Genomic DNA, 17,659 nt, shown 5'->3' with positions numbered 1-17,659 from the left:
TCAAAGAGGATCGCAGTTAGAAGCATCAGGGTTGACTTTTCTGTTTTCTTTTGCTCAGGGGTGTTTTTGTTTTATTTCAGTGTATAATCTGGTGGGTTTTTCATCTTAGTTTTATTGTGTAATAAAGAAATTCTGTCTGATTTATCCTTTCCTCCCTCATCCGTCCACAGTTCCTCTCCGTGCCCCTGAGCTCAGCCTCACTAGCCGCAGCCCTACGGACATCCAGGTCTCGTGGCAGCCCCTCCCGGACAAGCTGAGTCGTGGCCGGGTGTCTGCCTACGGTTTGTCCTATCGCACCAGTGCTGAGAGCACAGTCTCACAGATAGAGCTACCTGGAGAGAAGACCCAGCATCTACTGGAAAACCTGCAGCCTGACACCATCTACCTCCTGCGTATTGTTGCTGCCACCAGTGTAGGGTGGGGTGAGCAGTCCGCCTGGACCTCCCACCGCACCCCAAAGGCATCCAGTGCTCGAGGTACAACACCATGAAGAGCTGTCTTCATAATTTCTGAAACAGCAGCGTATAATTGCAAAGATGAAGTCAAAATGTTTAAGCTTTTTTTTTTTTTGTCTACACATAAATTAATTTTACCCAAAAAGTTGAATTAACATGAACTCCTCGGTTCTGTTTAAACCATGAGACACGGCGAAGAGAAGAGCTTGCTCTAATAATCTTGTTAAGGCATTACGTTTGTTACTCTGTGACCTTTGCCCCGCACTGTCAGTAACATTGGAAGGGCTTCAGTCATGGGTCATAAAGGGAGCGACTCAGGCCTCCGGGTGGGAAAGAGTATATGGCTGTTTAGAGCTACATCTGAAGCTTCAAGGCGGGGGAGGGGAGGATTCGTTTTTCCTGCCCATCTCTATTGCCCTCTGTCTCCTGTTTAAACTCGGACAGGAGTCTTCTATCAGTAAAGTTCGTTCCTAAAATACAAAATGTGTGAAATTGCTCCCTCAGCTGTCAGTGTGTTTCTCTCTGGTCTGTACTGAGTGTGAAACAGCTGGTAGAGCATCAGATGGTAGTTTCACTTTTCAAAGAAAACTCCTGGTCAGGAGCCTCTTCTGTTCATCACTTAAACACCGGAAACAGCTTGATGAAGAGATTCAAATCTTCTAAGAACAAGTACCTGTTCTCTGCAAAGCTTCAGTCATATGATGCACATAGCGGAACGATGGGTGTGTTTTTGTTTTTATGTCCTGCTCCTGAAAAGTCAGTGAACACTTCCTCTTTTACTGTAGGATTATTATCCATCTCTGATTGTCATATTCAATACAAAGTATTTCTGTGACTCTTTTCTCTCTACAGTTCCTCTGGCTCCTGAGCTGCATCTGGAGCCCTTAAACTGCACCACTATTTTAGCGCGCTGGCAGTTGGCACCCAGGAACTCAGCCATCGTGCAAGGATACCGACTCTTCTACCACGAGGAGAGCCAGCCTGAGAACGCCCCAGTTCAGCTGCGTGCCTCGGATCATACACACACCATTGGAGGTCTTGGTGAGTTAGTTTGCATTCACACCAAATCCAGCAATCCAGTACTACGACGCCGGGGGCTTCGGTGGTGGGTGTGTGTTGTGTGTTGTTGAGTTACCAGTGAGACAATGAAATACAATCCAGGAAGTCGATTTAGAGTTACAGATTAATGCATTTAAGGACATCAGAAGCCAAAACACCGCGCAGCAGTTTGTAAAACTCACAGACAGGACTTTACAACTCTGGAAAGTTTCACAGAGGCAACTGTTTTATCTTTCATCTCGATGATCACAAGGTAAACAGCTTAATACAGCATTCACATTACAAAGTAATCCAAGAGGAATTTGCGTTTTCATGTATGTGATTGGCCATCTCAGCGATTGGCCATTGCAGCGTGACATTGGGTTGCGTTTTGGCAAAAGTTGATTCCAGTTCAACTTCTTGCTGGATGACCACTGCGTTTTTTTGCTGAGCCCTATGTTGTCCCCTCTCCTGCAGCATAAACGCACTGCCTCCATTAAATGATGGGGAGGACTGTCGTTTTTCATGCATTGCCAGATTTGGTGTATTATTTTAGATTATACTTACTATACTTATACTTCCGTTCACTTTCTGCTGCTGTGTTACGGTGGGCATCATTCAGTATTTTCACAGTCTATTTTCTGATCTGATAGGATTTTGGAGCATCCTGCTTCCAAGATTTGCATCTTTTTGAAGAAAAAATACTTTTCTTAAATCGACTGTAACTTGTTACTGCTTTAATGTTCAAGTTTCTATCATTACTGCTCATGTTTTATGTGAAATAAAGTATGTTGGCAGAATATTTAGCAATGTAACTCCTTAATTAGCATCATAAATGGCTTTCCTAGCATAATTGATTATGTTTAATATGATGATTATGGTTGGTGATTAGGCAGCTAAAGTTCACATATGAGAGTTTATGAAGTACAGCAAAGAGAGAAATGTGTCCACATTGATGGATTTTAGCATGTACCTGCCTACCTATCTTTACAAAGAGTTTTTTGTATTAAAACAAAATATTTAAAAAATAGTTTCCAGTGGACACAGTCAGTTAAAACCAGCAGCAGCATCTATTGACAGCCAAACTCGTAAGTGATTAATTGGCTTAAGTCTTGTCATGTGTCGAGCAGAGGTTCATTAGGCGTGGAACAGAACAGCAACACATCCCACTTCCATGACCTCCCAACCTCTGTGCAGGATTTCAGTGTGTGTGTCTTTTCAGCAGCTGCTGGATGGTGTTCCAGGCATATCACAGCTCTTCTGGCCTTTAGGTCAGATTCATTTTGGCTTTTTTTTTTTGAGAAAGAAAAGAGGTCTCAGGCCAATGCACTGGACAACTGACCATCTGTGGCCAGAGGGGGTCAACCAGGTGGCCAGCAGCTGACTTGTAAATCAGGAAGCTTGAACAGGATCAGAAAGAAAGACGAGGAGGCACAATAAATTACTATAGGTGTAAACTCTAACTGGTGCAGACTTTTTAATTTAGTTTTTTGGTTTGAGATACTAGTACTTTTAGTGCTAATGCTGCTAAACATATACTACCCTACTTGTCCAGTTTCTACTAATAATATTGACACCAGTAATAAGACACTTTTAATGGTAAAATGACAATAACAGCTAAACGAAGTAAGCAAAATATAAAGCCAAATCTGGTGGTAATAGTATATTTGGTTTTTGACAGAAAGGAGTAACTGAGAAAATACCTCTAATTTCAGTTTCATTTGTGTTTTTTATTGATTAAATTTTGTTTTGTATTGATGTGTATTAATATTGAGAGGTATGCAGTTTTTAAGTCATCAGAGTGTTTTTTTATCTTCGCTCTTGCTTCATGAGATTGTTTTGAATATTGAATAAATTAAATGAACAGGAGAAACTCTGCTGATAAATATTAAGCCACTCAGAAAAATTAGTGACATCAAAAATAGAGCTTAAGATAAATAAAAAGAATCTTTTTGTTCCTCTTTGATAAAGGAGCTTTGCAGGGCTGTGTTTGGAAGAGAGGGAAGCTGTTTTGTGGAGGCAGATTTATTATGTGTTTTATGACTGCTTTGAGCAGTGTTGCTGGAGGAGCATTGACATCAAAGACTCTCATTGTGTTTGGCTTCAAGAGCCACAAAGATAGTTTATTAGCCAAGACTTAAAGGAAATGCAGCCTCTCACCAACTGAGCTGTAGGCCAAACAATGAGTGTGTCTTGTGAGCTCACTATCTTGCAGTTCTGAGATTTCTTTCTCATGAATTAGCCGCAGCACCGTGCATAAGGAGCGAGGTGTAAAATGCAGCATCTGGCCTCCTGTGTGGCAACACATCCTGCAGCAGAGAAAACCCTGCTGTGCCAGGTGGGATCTGACGAAACAGCTTTAAAGCTTTTACCAATTATTACTTCCTTTTTCAAGACATTAGTATCACTTCTTTCTGTTGTTAAAGCAGCACCACTACTTAAAGGTATGCAAATTTATTTATCTAGCAGAATCCATACACAAAGTGCTTTACATACAAACATTTAAAGGGGATTGAAAACAAACTTTAACTGAATTAAAGAGCAGGTATACAAATTTAGAGGCAAAACTAGAAGGCAGCAGAAGATTAAAGGCTTTCAAGGCTACTTTTAAACAGTTGGAGCACAAAGTAGATCATCTGGTAATCTGTTCCACAAGTGTGGTGTGTAGTAAGTACTCGTGTATTCCTTTGTGTATTATCGTTGTGAATACATTTTAGGAGGTTTTTATATGAACTATTGGACTATTTAATTATGAACAAATGCAGTAATTGTCTCTGCTTAGTTTATCTCTCTCATCAAATGATAAAAACTACAGTAGTAATGTTGAGATTTACTCATAAATGCCCTGAAATGCATTGACTTTGGTTTATTCAAATTACATCAAATTACATTTATGAGCAGAAACAAGTTAATCCTGTGAAAACGTGAATCAGTTTGTAATTTATGTACATGTTGCTCTTCTCCTGGTATAACATATTATATTTTTCATTTTAGGTTAATAAACATTTAAGATTTCTTTGCAGTTCTTTTCTTTTCAGTCTGCATTGCACATTGACGCTCTAATGTAAGTGGCCACATTTTGTGTCCTCACGACGACCAAATGCTGCATGTTGATTTTCCTCAGCAGGCGATCTTTGCAAATTAAACCCGTACTGTAAATGGCATTTCCTATAATCTCGGTGCTGTTGAACACACCAGCCATCCCCTTTGTTGCCAATAACATTGATTTCCAAACTATCAGCTTTGACAAAACTGGATCCTGCTGATTCAGCTTTGTGTAAAGCTGCAGAAAGACTTGCTCTGTGCTGGCTGTTAAATTATCACTTATGACGGTCCAAATGATTGAAAGCACACCCTGAGAGACAGGAATGTGTTTCAGAGGCTCCAGTTGGGTATAAATGACAGTGATGTGACCTTTCCTCGCTTGTGTATTCTCTGCTTGGCCCATGACAAGAACATGTAGTCGTGGTCGGGGCTTAAATACCTCTCATACCTGTTGGCACCAGGCAGCGCTGTGCACACAACTGTAGATTTATCTCACAGCTGCAGGCCGTCCTGCATCTTGTCCACTCCTTTGATGCAACTCAAGGTAAAGCATGACTGGTGTGGAAACTAGATTTGCATTCTGGCCAGCGTTTGAAAGGTCATTTTGTACTTACTTTTCGTGTGTGTGTCAGTGTGTTGATTTGTGTGAGAGGGAGAGAGAGGGGGAGGAGAGAGAGAGAGAGAAATGATAGATGCTGGTGTGCGGGTTCATGTGGGAGTTGACATTTATGGCCCCTGTTCAGGACTGGCTTGCTTCGGCCTGGGGGGCCTTTTGCAGGGCAGAACAAAACCTCAGGGGCCAACAGGATCTGCATTTTGGCTGTAAAAAAAAAGGGGGTGACCACAAATGGCTCAAATATGCCCTTTAATACAAACAACATAATTTATGGGAGTAACGCTATGTGAGATTTATCCCAGTGGGAAGGACATGAAAATGTCTTCACTGGAGGACTAAAGCAGAGGACAGCACATATAATCTGTCTCTAGTCCTGTGTCCAACGCTTTATCAGCTATTAATGAAACAATTCACTTCATGAATTTATCACTTAATTGACAGAAAAATTTATCGGCAGCAGTTTTGTTTATTGATTAATCTTCTGGACATTAAATTAATCAAACATACCAATTATTTACTGGTTGCAGCTGTTTAAATATGTGAATGTTTGCAGATTTTCTGTGTTTTTCATACTCTTGATTGAATATCTTTGGGTTTGGGACTGTTGGTGAGATCTTTCAAGACGTCAACTTGTGTTTGGCATTTATTACTATGTTTTAGATTATTAGAACAACTAATCATTTAATTAAAAAAAATTATCAACGGATTAATTGATAATGGAAAAAAATCAGCTAGTTGCAGCCCTAATATCAGAGTCCAATAGAAAAACATTATACATAAACATTATTTATTTATTATTATTTATTATTATTTGAATCCACATCAGCCGAAGAATGTAAACTGTTTTCTGAACTGTGGCAGAGATTGTGTACATCGGGATAAAAGTCTCTTTTAAGGAATGTATGTTATGGATCGATAAGTAACATCACCATTTATGATTTAAGTCTGATTTAAGTCACGTAATGTTTTAAGAGAGCATCAGGTGTGTGTGAGTGAAACTCAAACCTGCGTGCTGACTTTTCTCTTATCAGAAAGCTGCGTCATCACCTATTAAGTGGCATTTTATTTTGACTCTTGGCGTTTCCCTGTTTTTCCACTCACTTCCTCTGCTTGACCCTCCCCCTTCACAGAGAGCCCTAAAGCCCCTCCTTTTGCAGGATTTAGCTTGCCCAGATTCCATGTCAAAGGTCGTGGCCCAGATGTCACAGCTTCCCCCTCTCAGAGCTCCTCTCTCGCATAATTACGGCAGGCCCATTGTATTGTGGGGCTGGTTAGAGGTGCATACTATATGCTCATCTTTAGAGGTGGCCTAACAAACTCTGCAGGAACCCTGAAAAACAAGGTGGACATTGTACAACACTGCAGGCATTTTTTATTCATCTTCTGCAGCAGGAATAGAAATATATCAAGAAAAGTTACTTCATTTCATTCATCATCTCTCTACTTAGTCTTGGCATACGTGGTGATCATTAATCTACTCTGCACAGAGATTTTTTTTTCAGAAATGTATGATCATGTTTATCTTGGTGATTTACTGTTATGCTTCTCTCATTTTCTTAATTGTCATTGTTAAACAGCCATTTTAGGTGTAAGCAGTGAGAATCCCTGTGCAAAAAAAAAAGAGGCTCATCTCATATTCCCCACCCATGACCTCAGATTTTTTCAGAGTTTTATCTCGGCCTGACCTGCTGGCCCTGGTCTGGCTCCAGTGAAACTCCTCAGGGCTGCATGGGGGTGCAAGTAGCTTGACTCCAGCCCTCCTAAACATCTCTACCTCCACTGTCACAAATTCATCTCCTGTGGTCTGATCCCACTTCTCTCAAGCCCCTAAATGTCTCATAGCATGATATAGAGGACTGCTGTTTCCTGGAGAACAGACTGTAATAACATTAATGAGGGTAAAGATTGATTTTGTGTTAACTTGTGCAAAATGCTTGTGTTTATATTTGAGTCATATAGTTCAGTAGGTGTTTCCTTAACCCACATGCCTGGAAGATACTGAGCTAGAGTGAATCCAAAACCTCTCACTTATCTAAACCTTACTAAGACTTTAAAAGTTTACATTGGGGATCAGTGTGCATATTAGTACATTAGTTGCAATATTTATATTGAATGCACTATCTAAATTAGACCTTGATTATTATGCTTTTCGGGGTGAAAGGGACATTTGGTCAGATGGCTATTGTTCAGACCAGGGTCATCAGGGTCACAGAGGCATGCAACTGCTGTTGACCATCACCGATGTCCCTCCCAGGGGATTTCGTCCGTCAATTTAACCCCCAGAATCTGGACCTGAATAGGAGTGGCCACTGACCAGCAGGCCTGACTGGGGTTCGAGAAGGGGCCTTCTGAAAAGACTCAGGGTGACAGGGTGATGGATGGTCGAGCTCCTCTGTTCTGCTGCCCTGAGAGGTGCAGAAACTGACCAAAGGGACTTGCAGCACTGAGCATCAGCACTGCCTTACCTCTCGTTCCCACCACGCCATCAAACCCCAAAAACCTCACTGACCCCACACCTACACAGTCCAGGTCCCTTTTATGTATCACCCCTGCTTCCTGTTGGTTGAAGGGATCACGCTGCCATCTGTCCTGATGTTAGGGCCCGTTCTGAATTAGTACATTGAGTGCAGAGTGACGATGAGCAGAAATTTCTGTGGGTGCACATAGATTGATCTACTTTGTGTGTGTTTCTTCTGTCTCTAATATGATTTATTTAGACATTTTGGTTTCTCTCTTTTAACTGTAGACCCAAGGAAGAAATACCACGTGAAGCTTCTGGCTTATAACTTCGTCGGAGATGGCTACCAGGCAGACCAGACCATCAGCACCCCTGGATGTGTCTGTAGGTCCCAATAAAATACTTGAAGACTTTTTTCACTGCGTCTCAGGCATGATGGTGTTGTTTGTACTTACCCAAAGTGGGAAAAATAACATCATTATCAATGTATTTCTCAGCTGTTCGAGATCGCCTGGTGCCTCCTCCACCACCTCCACACAACGTTTATGCCAAGACCAACAGCTCAACCGCCGTGTTTCTGCACTGGGGCCGACCAGCTTTCACCTCCAGCAATTCAGTCAACTACACTGTCCGCTGCAACCCCGTCGGCCTGCAGAACGCCTCCCTGGTGCTCTACCTGCAGACGTGAGGATTTCTCCTTAATATCTACTTATGTCTACTTGTGGGCAGAACTCCACAACAAGCTGAACATCACTCACACGTTTGACACAAAATGGCCTTATAAAGCTGTTACATGTGTCTATTTACCTTTTCAGTAGACACAGAACCGTGTTTTAATCAATCTGTGGAGAATACTGCGTGTTACTTTCCTGTTTGGAAAGAAAGGTATCAAGCAAAACCAGATGTAACACGTGTAATCATGTGTTCTGTGCAGCTTACTTTATGATGGTTGATTAACAGTCACTTGACGTTTCAGCAGCAGTTTGATTATCACAGGCTACAGTCAGCTGTGTTATTTACAACACTTAACACTTACTGTAACAACAGATTCTTCCCCCAAACTTGTTGGGGAAAGTTTACAGGTCACCAACAGCTCTTTGTTGTTTCTTTCCCCTCACTGTCAGCACAACTCCATATCACCATCTGCTGGGCAAGAATTGTTATTAAAGGGAAAGTTCTCCAAAAACACTATTAAACGTAATAAGAGCATCAAAATATTTCAAGAGACTGAAGGACCTGAATGTATTTTTTTGGTGTCAAATGCCCTTAAATGTATTCCATAAAGGTAACCTACACAACAAATATATCCAAACCTCAAAGCAAATCACACTGAACATACATTTGTGTGGATACATCCTTCTCTAAGGAGCAAATATATATACTTTTAGTGAACTGGCCCTTTAAGATTCTGTGTTTCTTTAACCTCTTTCATCTACAGGAATCAGCAGAGCCTTCTGGTGCGAGATCTTGAGCCCAACACCAAGTATGAATTTGCCATTCGTCTTCATATTGACCAGTTGTCCAGCCCCTGGAGTCCTGTGGTCTATCAGAGCACTTTCCCTGAAGGTGAGTGCAAAAAACATTTCCGTTAGTAAGAATTAGGGAAAATTATATTATTTCTTCACAAATTGTTTGATTTTCAAATGCTGAAGCTGCTCAGAGTTATGAGAAGACACCTTGTATTCTGTCGTTGTATCCATGGTATTTTATTTGACTTTGTTCTTTTCGTCCATCCCCTCCCAGCTCCCATGCTGCCTCCTTCCAATGTAAAAGTGACTCTGATCGAGGAGGACACAGCGCTGGTTTCGTGGAAGCCCCCAGAAGAACCCAACTTAGCTGTTACACGTTACACAATCCTGTACGCCTCCAGAAACACCTGGATAGCCGGGGAATGGCAAGTGCTGCAAAGAGAAGGTAAGATGCGTATAAAGATAGGTCATACAGGTGTGCAGGAGAGGGGGGTCCATTCACAAAGACTTCCTCCTGTCCCAGACAAATGATCTATTGGAAATCAGTAACTCATTTCATCCTTCAATCCATGTCTATTTCTTTGTGATCCCTGAATGGTGCTTGGACAGGTCAAGCTCACTTCTTTTGTCTTACTGATAAGAGACCAGTTTAGAGGTTTAATGTGATTACAGCAAAGACTTTGATTTACTTTCTTATTGACTTAATTCACACAAAGGTCCTTTTGAACCATATCTATATATAAATACAGCTCATAAGCGTACCAGTGTTTAGTACCAAGATGTGTGTCTCAAATAGACAAATACAATTATCAAATCAGAGATTCGCCTGAAATTGTAACAGTGTTACAGTGAGAATTGTGTTCAACATAAAATAAGCTTTGAATGAAAAGCTCACAGGGATGAAATGTAGGTGAGAAAAAGTATTTTTGTAGTTTAATCCAGAAAGTATAAAACTTCTTGTGGATAATTTTCAAAAGTCAAAATAGTTGGAAGTTAAAAGACATGTTTCTCTTCGTAACAACCATTAGTGGCCATACAGCTGTTGTTGTATCTGGTCTCTGGACAGCGTAGGTGTTTTTAGGAGCAGATGACCCCAGGAAACACAATAAAGACACACAATCCCTCCTTTGCCACTGGTGAAGGGGTCAAAAGTGAAGCCGTTCACAAAGCCCCTCCAGCCCAGCCCCCTATCACCTCAAACCGAACACCCACCCCCCTTCAGTTTCTGCTGGGACCCTGGTGGTATGGAGACTGGGTGGTACTGGATAAGGGAATGTGTATGGCCCTGATCTCCTGACCCCCCACCCTTCCCCTCAGAAACTGCTCTCAGCTACGAGGATTGTTTTTTTTTTTTTTTTCACTGCATTACAAAAGTCCTGTTCTTCTTCAGCTGTGTGATCGGACTGAGAAGTCAGCAGAGATGTTTGTGTGTCTCTACAGTAACAGAACTACAATATTTATTCAAGATATTCCTCCATGTTAACAATATTAACAATATTTAACAATATTTACATGTAAAATATTACCGCTATATGCCGTCTTCAGTCTGTGATCGAAAACAGCTTCCACCACACTCTGTCCTCAGATATTTTACCCTAAATAAATATCTCTTTATTTTCTCGTTAATTGACTTGTAATTTTTAAAAACAACAACTGCATTTTGTTACAAATATTTGTGAGTTTTAGATTGATTACATAATGTGTCCTTACGATCCCTTACAAATTGAGTAGTTGAAAATTAAGGAAAAAGCTAGTAAGTGAGTTACCACTACTATTTCTAAGGTCAAAACTAGATTTCTTAATGACATTCTTAACCTGCCCAAATATTTTTGGGTACTGTCGCCTTTGGTTTCACAGACGTTTAGTTATAAATGTTCATCTAGTAGGTAATTTTAGACTCTAACTTTGTATGAAGCCAAAACAGAAACTATGGATATAAAACAAAAAACTTTGCTGTTTTCATTGTTTATACATGAGGCCTGCAGACACCTTGATAAAACACCAGTTAATAAGGGAAAATCTGAATGAGTTGAATCTCACTGACAGGGAGCATCACCATGGCACTACTGGAGAACCTGAAGCCTGGACAGATCTACTTTGTGAAAGTCTCTGCATCCAACAACATGGGCGACGGACCGTTTTCTCACACGGTGGAGCTGACAGTACGAGCAGATCACTCTTCTGGTCTTGATCCTCGGCTCTCCCATGGCTCCACACACTCAACAGGTCAGAAACACGAACATCATTCTGACAGAATCACTTAATATCTTGACTTGATGTCTTTTCTATCAGGGATGAAGTTACTTAATGAATCTATAATTTGGCAATCACAGGGATAATCTGACATTTTCTCACACTTCGCAGTCTTCTCTGATGGTTTCTACCACCTGGACCAAAAGTCAATGACGGGGATCACTGTGGGAGTCTGCATCGCATTCATCTGTATCATCATCTGCGCTTTCATCATCGTCTGCAGAGGCAAAAACAGGTATTCAGTGTGTGTGAGCACAGTGACAGAAATGGGGACCCATACATATTGTTTCTTTGGCAACCATAGCCGAGTTTCCTTGAGTATCCTCCGCCTGTGATGACATCACATTTGTTTCCCTGCAGGAAATCTTCCGCTGTTAAAATGTACAGGGAAGGAGTGAGCACACCTGCGTCAGCCGTAGGACTTCCGGCCTCTGAGGGACAAGCTGAGAGCGCTGATGTGACCGTGCCCATGATGAGTCAAAACCATTTCATTGATGCCAAGGTGCTTAACACTGAGTACAGCATATGCTCATGGAAAAGCTTTGGAAAGTTATGAAATAGAATTATTCATCTTTTTAAAACAAATTAAATTTTAAATAATAAATAATACTAATATCAGAACATTAGCTGTGAAATTTAATTGTCAACAAAGTCTGTGGACACTAATGTAAGTTCATCAAAACCACATAACATGTAGTTGTATTAAAATTCTATCACTTTCAGTCATATTCATATTACAGAGAAAAGTATGTTTAACATCACATCTTACAAATTACAGTACTCTCAGATACCTTTTTCATACTTAAAAAGGTGTGTTTTCTCTTGTAGGGTGGATCAAATCTCATTATCAATTCTCTCGGTCCTGTTAAGCCCAACAATGAAAGGAAAAAGAAATGGTTTCCCTTCAACAGTAATGGGAAAAAGGACAGTAAAGTGGTGCAGGTAAGATTGAAAATGAGTCCTGTCTGTTGAATTGTCATCAACAGTTTTTGGTTTGGTTTGATTTTTAAAAAATCCCTACGATCCTTTGCTTATTCCCTGTTTATAAATGACAATAAACTCTCTTTCCCTGAGTTGAGCCTCTCAGGCTGCATTCAGGGTGCAAAATTAACTTTTTTGTCCACTGACCAAATGGCTAGTGAATGTTCAAATTTTACCAGCCTCTCAATAGACCACCATAGTTTTTTGGCTGGTTAGTGAAGCAAATCTACCAGCTACTTACCAGCATTTGGCTGGTGCAAATTTTGTGCCCTGGCTGCATTAACATCCTACCTGTTTTGCCAACTATTAGGTGAACTATACATATTGTGGTGTTTGTTGGAGGTAGTACTATGGAGGTACTATCTGGGAATAAACTTAATAAAATCTAGTTTAACTAGTTAAATTTGGGCCAAAAAAATATGTCAGTGCTGAAAGTAATGAGTGAATTTTAACAAGTCCTCATGCTCTTCAGAAGCTCTGTTTTCTCATTTTCACATTTGTTTAACTCCAGATTAGACAAATGGAGGATGTCAGGAGGGTTTAGAGGTTGGGTCTTACTGGGAAATGTTACTTTGACAGTGTTATTTATCTTTTTTGCAACCAGTTAAGAGGAATGGAAGCACTTAAGGTGCGTAATGAATTTAGACGGGACTTTGAGGAAGAACATTAGAGAGAATAAACATCATAGCTCAGAATTGTTTCAGCCCCCACTTGATATTCCAACTCACATGATAACATGTGAAGGCAGCAAGAGATCTTTTGTGTTTTTTGGTTGCAGCTATCTGCATTAATACTACGGAGCCTTTTACATTCAGACTAACTGTGGCAACATCTTTTCTGTGCTGCAGAATATGAGACACGGCACCGCCTGCTTCCAGCCCGGCACCACCGTGCTGACCTACGAAGAGGAGTTGTCTCCGGACCAGCCCTCCACCCTGCATGCTCTGCTCGGGCGTCCCGGAGATTCAGAGGGCTCTTCCACCAGCGAGGGCAGCCACGCAACCGGCGACTCAGGTCGTTACTCTCACGACGAGACGGAGATGACCAACCTGTCGTCTACTCCTGGCAGCCGCCCGCCATCTCTGTCGGCAGAGGACAGCGGAGGCTCAGACTGCAGCGGCCCTGCTGAAAAGAAGAGTGAGTTGATGGAAGAAAGTCAGACTGACCTGAAGTTTGTGCAGCCTGTGGAGAACGGCGGCTGTCATCATGAAGCCCAGAGCAGCTCCCAGTATGCTCTCTCTCTCTAAGTGTGTGAGTTTGTGTGTGTGAGTTTGCATGTGAAGGTGGCGGTTTACTTGCAACAAAGTCGAAACAACTGAAATCCTCTCATAGACATTTCATATTATCAGTTTATTTACACTTCATGCCAGTGAGGGGACACAAAGATTAAACAGGAAATCATGGTGACAAACACTCAAGAAAACACGACTAAGGAGAGAAAAAGAGGATTTAGAAACCGGTCAAACATCTCCGGACAAACTCAACGAGGAAGGATTTGTCTAAACTTAATCCACACAGCTTTTTCCGTAGCAAGTATACCGCCGGCCTGAATGTTAGTGTGACAGGACTGTTTGTATGAGAGAGTAACAAAGAGACACCTTTTTTTTTTTAACCTTCATCTTTTGTTCCAACACACAATGAACAGGAAGCCAACAAAGGCCTTTTGCCATGTGAAGTGTTGGTCACAGAATTTCTTTCTTTGTTTTTCTTTCAGTGAATGTCTTTTTTTTTCTCTCTCTCTCTTTATTTGTGTGTGTATGTTTTTTGAAAAAAAAAAAATCTCACCCACCATGAATGTTTAAAAAAAATGTGAAAAAGTGAAATTTCTGACATTATTTAAGAGTTTATCACTGGAGCGAAGGGAAACCGTGAGTCCTTTTTCGCTGATTATCTACCTCGGTTTGCCTGCAGGTAAACCTCCACTGTATATTTAATAACTACTTATACCTACGTTATGTGATGGTATGCTTCAGTTACATAACATTGATACTTCCTGATGACTTTTTTTTCTGATTGTCATCCCACTTTTGTCTTTTTCTCTTACTTTGTTCTGATTTACAGGATAGTAAGGGCACTGCAGCTCTCACTTAAAGCTCTGCAGGTCTCCTCTCGAATGTAAAACACACATACAGTTAGTTATTTATCTCCTCAGGCGTTGCTGAGGTGACGAGCCAGTATTATTAAGAGTTTTTCTTCATTTCTGTCCATTATTGATTAATGGTATGAAAGAAAATAATGAATGTCTGCTTTTGTTTCATATGTGCAGCTGCCCTTGCTATTCCTGTTTTATACTACCTCGTTTAAGAATTTATTTTATTGTCTAATTGTTTTCCTAAACTCAGGGAACAAGGTTTAGTACATTTGAAAAGTCATGTAGTGTTACATGGTGAACTGACAGGGTATCTTCTCAGTACTAAACCGTTGTAGTGTGTAACTGCCTAAATAGATATGCGATGAATGTATCTCTGACATTGTGTGCTAGTAGCTCAGACGCCTGTGCTGCCCTCCCCGCAGATGGAAACCCCTCCTCTGTAGTTTCTCCTCAGGTCCTAAAATGTCTGTTTTGTCTGTTAATGTTTTCCTTTTTTATTTGTGTTAAAAAGTTACACACCAAAAGTGCTTGCAGCTGCATGTCGGTACCGAAAGCTTTATAATTGGCCTTAATGTGGAAAGCGTCTCAGATGCTGAAGCCTCTGAAGGAGAAGCTCCACATGAGGATGCAACACATGAAGAATGATTGTAGTAAAAGCAATGGAAGTGTTAAATCAGAGATGAAAGTGAAGAATTGAATGAACACCATAAAACTTCAAGAAAATCTATATTTTTGTTAGAGGATATGTACTACTGAGTACACATTGTAGTTACTTTTGTTCCAGGTAGTTTTTTTTCTTTGTTTTGCTGTAGAGTAGATAAAGATTAGCACTTGTCTGCCAAGTAGTTTTTGTATTATCGGCCAATGTGCAGCGGTGACTTGACGCTATTATTACCCAAATAGTTGTTTGCTACCTGAGTTTATTTTAGTCTCTCAACTAATCTCTGGCAGAAGGTTACTGAGGAATGTGAAATAATCGAACACATTAGACCAAAGATGAAACGCGGCCTTGGAGATCAGTTGAGGTGCTGCTCCCTCACACAAACAAAGCCTTGCACATTAGTGGCCTTGACCCATGACAACAGCGAGCGTAGAGCGTTGCGGGTTAAAACTCTGACGGAGTGCTGGCAGGATTCATGGGCACTCAAGGAGGACGGAGTGACGATTAATAATCAGTATTATGCACACAAACCAAAAGATCCTGTCGGAAAGCTCCTCGAAAACTGTTGCAAACAGATGTCTGTACATTGTAGGTGAAAATTATAAGAGATAAATACAGTATATTATATTGGTTAGTTATCTGTGTTGCAACAGTGCAGTCATGTAAATGTGCACCCACTGATTCTTCTTGTTAATGAGTAAAAAATTATTACAAAATAATCTAAAAGTTGGTATTTAAGTACATTTCCTCACGTGGGATATAAAATACTTCTCTTACAGGAAATACATGTGACCTATGAGATCTAATATTAATAATTTATGCTTTTAATGGCCTCACAAATGGAGATTATTGCAGTTTTGAATTATTGTGTCTCATAAGAAAGACCTTAGAGAGGTCAGCGGGTGCACAGATGTTTTCACATGGCTGTCTTTTTAATCAGAGGACTCTGTAGAGGATTCAATCAGGGGAATTTTGGGGATGAAAAGTGACACAATCAGTTAAACTTTTGAAAAGCAAACAACGTAAACCAAAGATTTCTTTTTTTTTTTTAAAGGTCACCGTTGCAAATTGGCAAGAGATCAGTTTAAAAGCATCCTATCTTTGAGTGTTATGTTCTCATACCTACGCTGTCGTTATATGATGTGTTGTACTACGAGGAATAGTACGCTGTGTTTCTTGATCATCAATTATTTCCACAAAATCAAATTTTCCTTTTTTTAAAAAAAATGTTTGTTGCCTTTCAAGAAAAAAACGATTAATGATACAGTGGAGTCACATTTCTGTTTTATCTTGAACCCTAAAAGTATTCATACTTGCCCCTCATGCTGTGGAGCTGATATTTAAGTGGGGGTCCACTACCATTCTGTATTATTAGCGCTTCAAGGGCCCAGTCCAGAACCTGAATAAAACCTGAAATAAACTCATGTTTATTTTTTAAATCTGAAATACTGTAATCAAGATACGTTTACCTGTGATAAGATACTGACCTCCCTTTTTGCAAAAAATGCATCTGTTCGTGTTTTCATGTCATGATAATAAATCACACAGCTGCTGGACTCATACAGGTTCTGAATTGGGCCTTTAGTAGTTCATACAGGTACATGCTGTACTGTAAGTGCTACCTCAGTTTTTATTATTCTTGTGATAAGTGTAGATGCAGTAGACCTGGATCAATGATGTGTGTGAGGTTGGTTGAGATGTAACGTTCACATTAAGGCTCTGGGATGTTGTCTGTTGTCTTTCATCTCATGAATGGTGTTATGTTGGAATTATGTTCCTGTCCGAGCATGTGAATTTAAAGGGATAAAACAGAAGCGGGTCTGCATATGAACAGACTCGCTCTTGTTCTCCCTCTTGCAGTAATGTTGTGTTTAAATAATTGCGGCTTCGGCTGCAGGGGCGGAGCGCTGCGGGTCATATTTACAGTCAAACTCAGGGGGACCCAAAGCCGCTCCAACTCAAAGAGAAAGCAGGTTTCTGTCTTGAAAAATTGAATGTACCTTTTGTAATTATTATGGTTTCTGATATTTTCTGTTAATGCTTTGTTATATTTTGTCAGTTTGTCTGTCATCAAAATTATTTGCAAGTTGTTTTTTGCCAAAAATGTTTAGTTAGGAGATTTTAGATCGTGGTTAATGATGGAAAACTTTGATTCTCAGTTCAAATAAAAGTACAAAAGTAACAAGTCTGCGGTTGTTTTTACAAGAACTGAATAACGTGTGTTCAGTATGTTGTGCTGGTTTAAATACAGAACTAGATCAGATAAAACTGCTCTATATTTTATCTTGATGTATCTAAGAAGAGTCTGCTGCCTAGTTTTATTAATTTCATCCACAGTTCTACTTGTTCCTTTAAGTACAAACATGATGTTCAGTAAACAGAAATACTTGTGAAGGATATTTAGCTTGAAGGAATACTGATATCTCCTAATGATAGTCTGGTTCCAGGAATATCAGCAGTTCAATGGTTTGTCTTGTTAGGACGGATAAATAAAGGCAGGAGTTCCAGTCCAATCTTTTATTATGAAATAGCTGAAACTGGTTTATCTGATAACAGAAGAAAAACATAAAGGATATTAATCTAGACATCAT

The 17,659-nt window shown here is 40.2% G+C and overlaps 1 protein-coding gene across 1 annotated transcript in view; it reads left to right on the top strand.

The window, feature by feature from the left end:
- Positions 1 to 17,246, top strand: part of prtga (protogenin homolog a (Gallus gallus)) — a 32,655-nt gene extending 15,409 nt beyond the window's left edge. The window contains exons 9-19 of the mRNA XM_044348494.1: positions 171 to 476; positions 1,308 to 1,496; positions 7,901 to 7,996; positions 8,110 to 8,296; positions 9,051 to 9,178; positions 9,356 to 9,526; positions 11,128 to 11,307; positions 11,446 to 11,569; positions 11,695 to 11,836; positions 12,163 to 12,276; positions 13,164 to 17,246. Coding sequence (XP_044204429.1) covers positions 171 to 476; positions 1,308 to 1,496; positions 7,901 to 7,996; positions 8,110 to 8,296; positions 9,051 to 9,178; positions 9,356 to 9,526; positions 11,128 to 11,307; positions 11,446 to 11,569; positions 11,695 to 11,836; positions 12,163 to 12,276; positions 13,164 to 13,562 — 2,036 coding nt within the window. The 3' untranslated portion in view covers positions 13,563 to 17,246. The remainder of the gene's footprint in view (positions 1 to 170; positions 477 to 1,307; positions 1,497 to 7,900; positions 7,997 to 8,109; positions 8,297 to 9,050; positions 9,179 to 9,355; positions 9,527 to 11,127; positions 11,308 to 11,445; positions 11,570 to 11,694; positions 11,837 to 12,162; positions 12,277 to 13,163) is intronic.
- The last annotated feature ends 413 nt before the right edge of the window (positions 17,247 to 17,659 follow it).

This window comes from Thunnus albacares, chromosome 1, assembly GCF_914725855.1.
Source record: "Thunnus albacares chromosome 1, fThuAlb1.1, whole genome shotgun sequence".
NCBI lineage: Eukaryota > Metazoa > Chordata > Actinopteri > Scombriformes > Scombridae > Thunnus > Thunnus albacares.
This window is presented reverse-complemented; position numbering and strand designations above follow the sequence as displayed.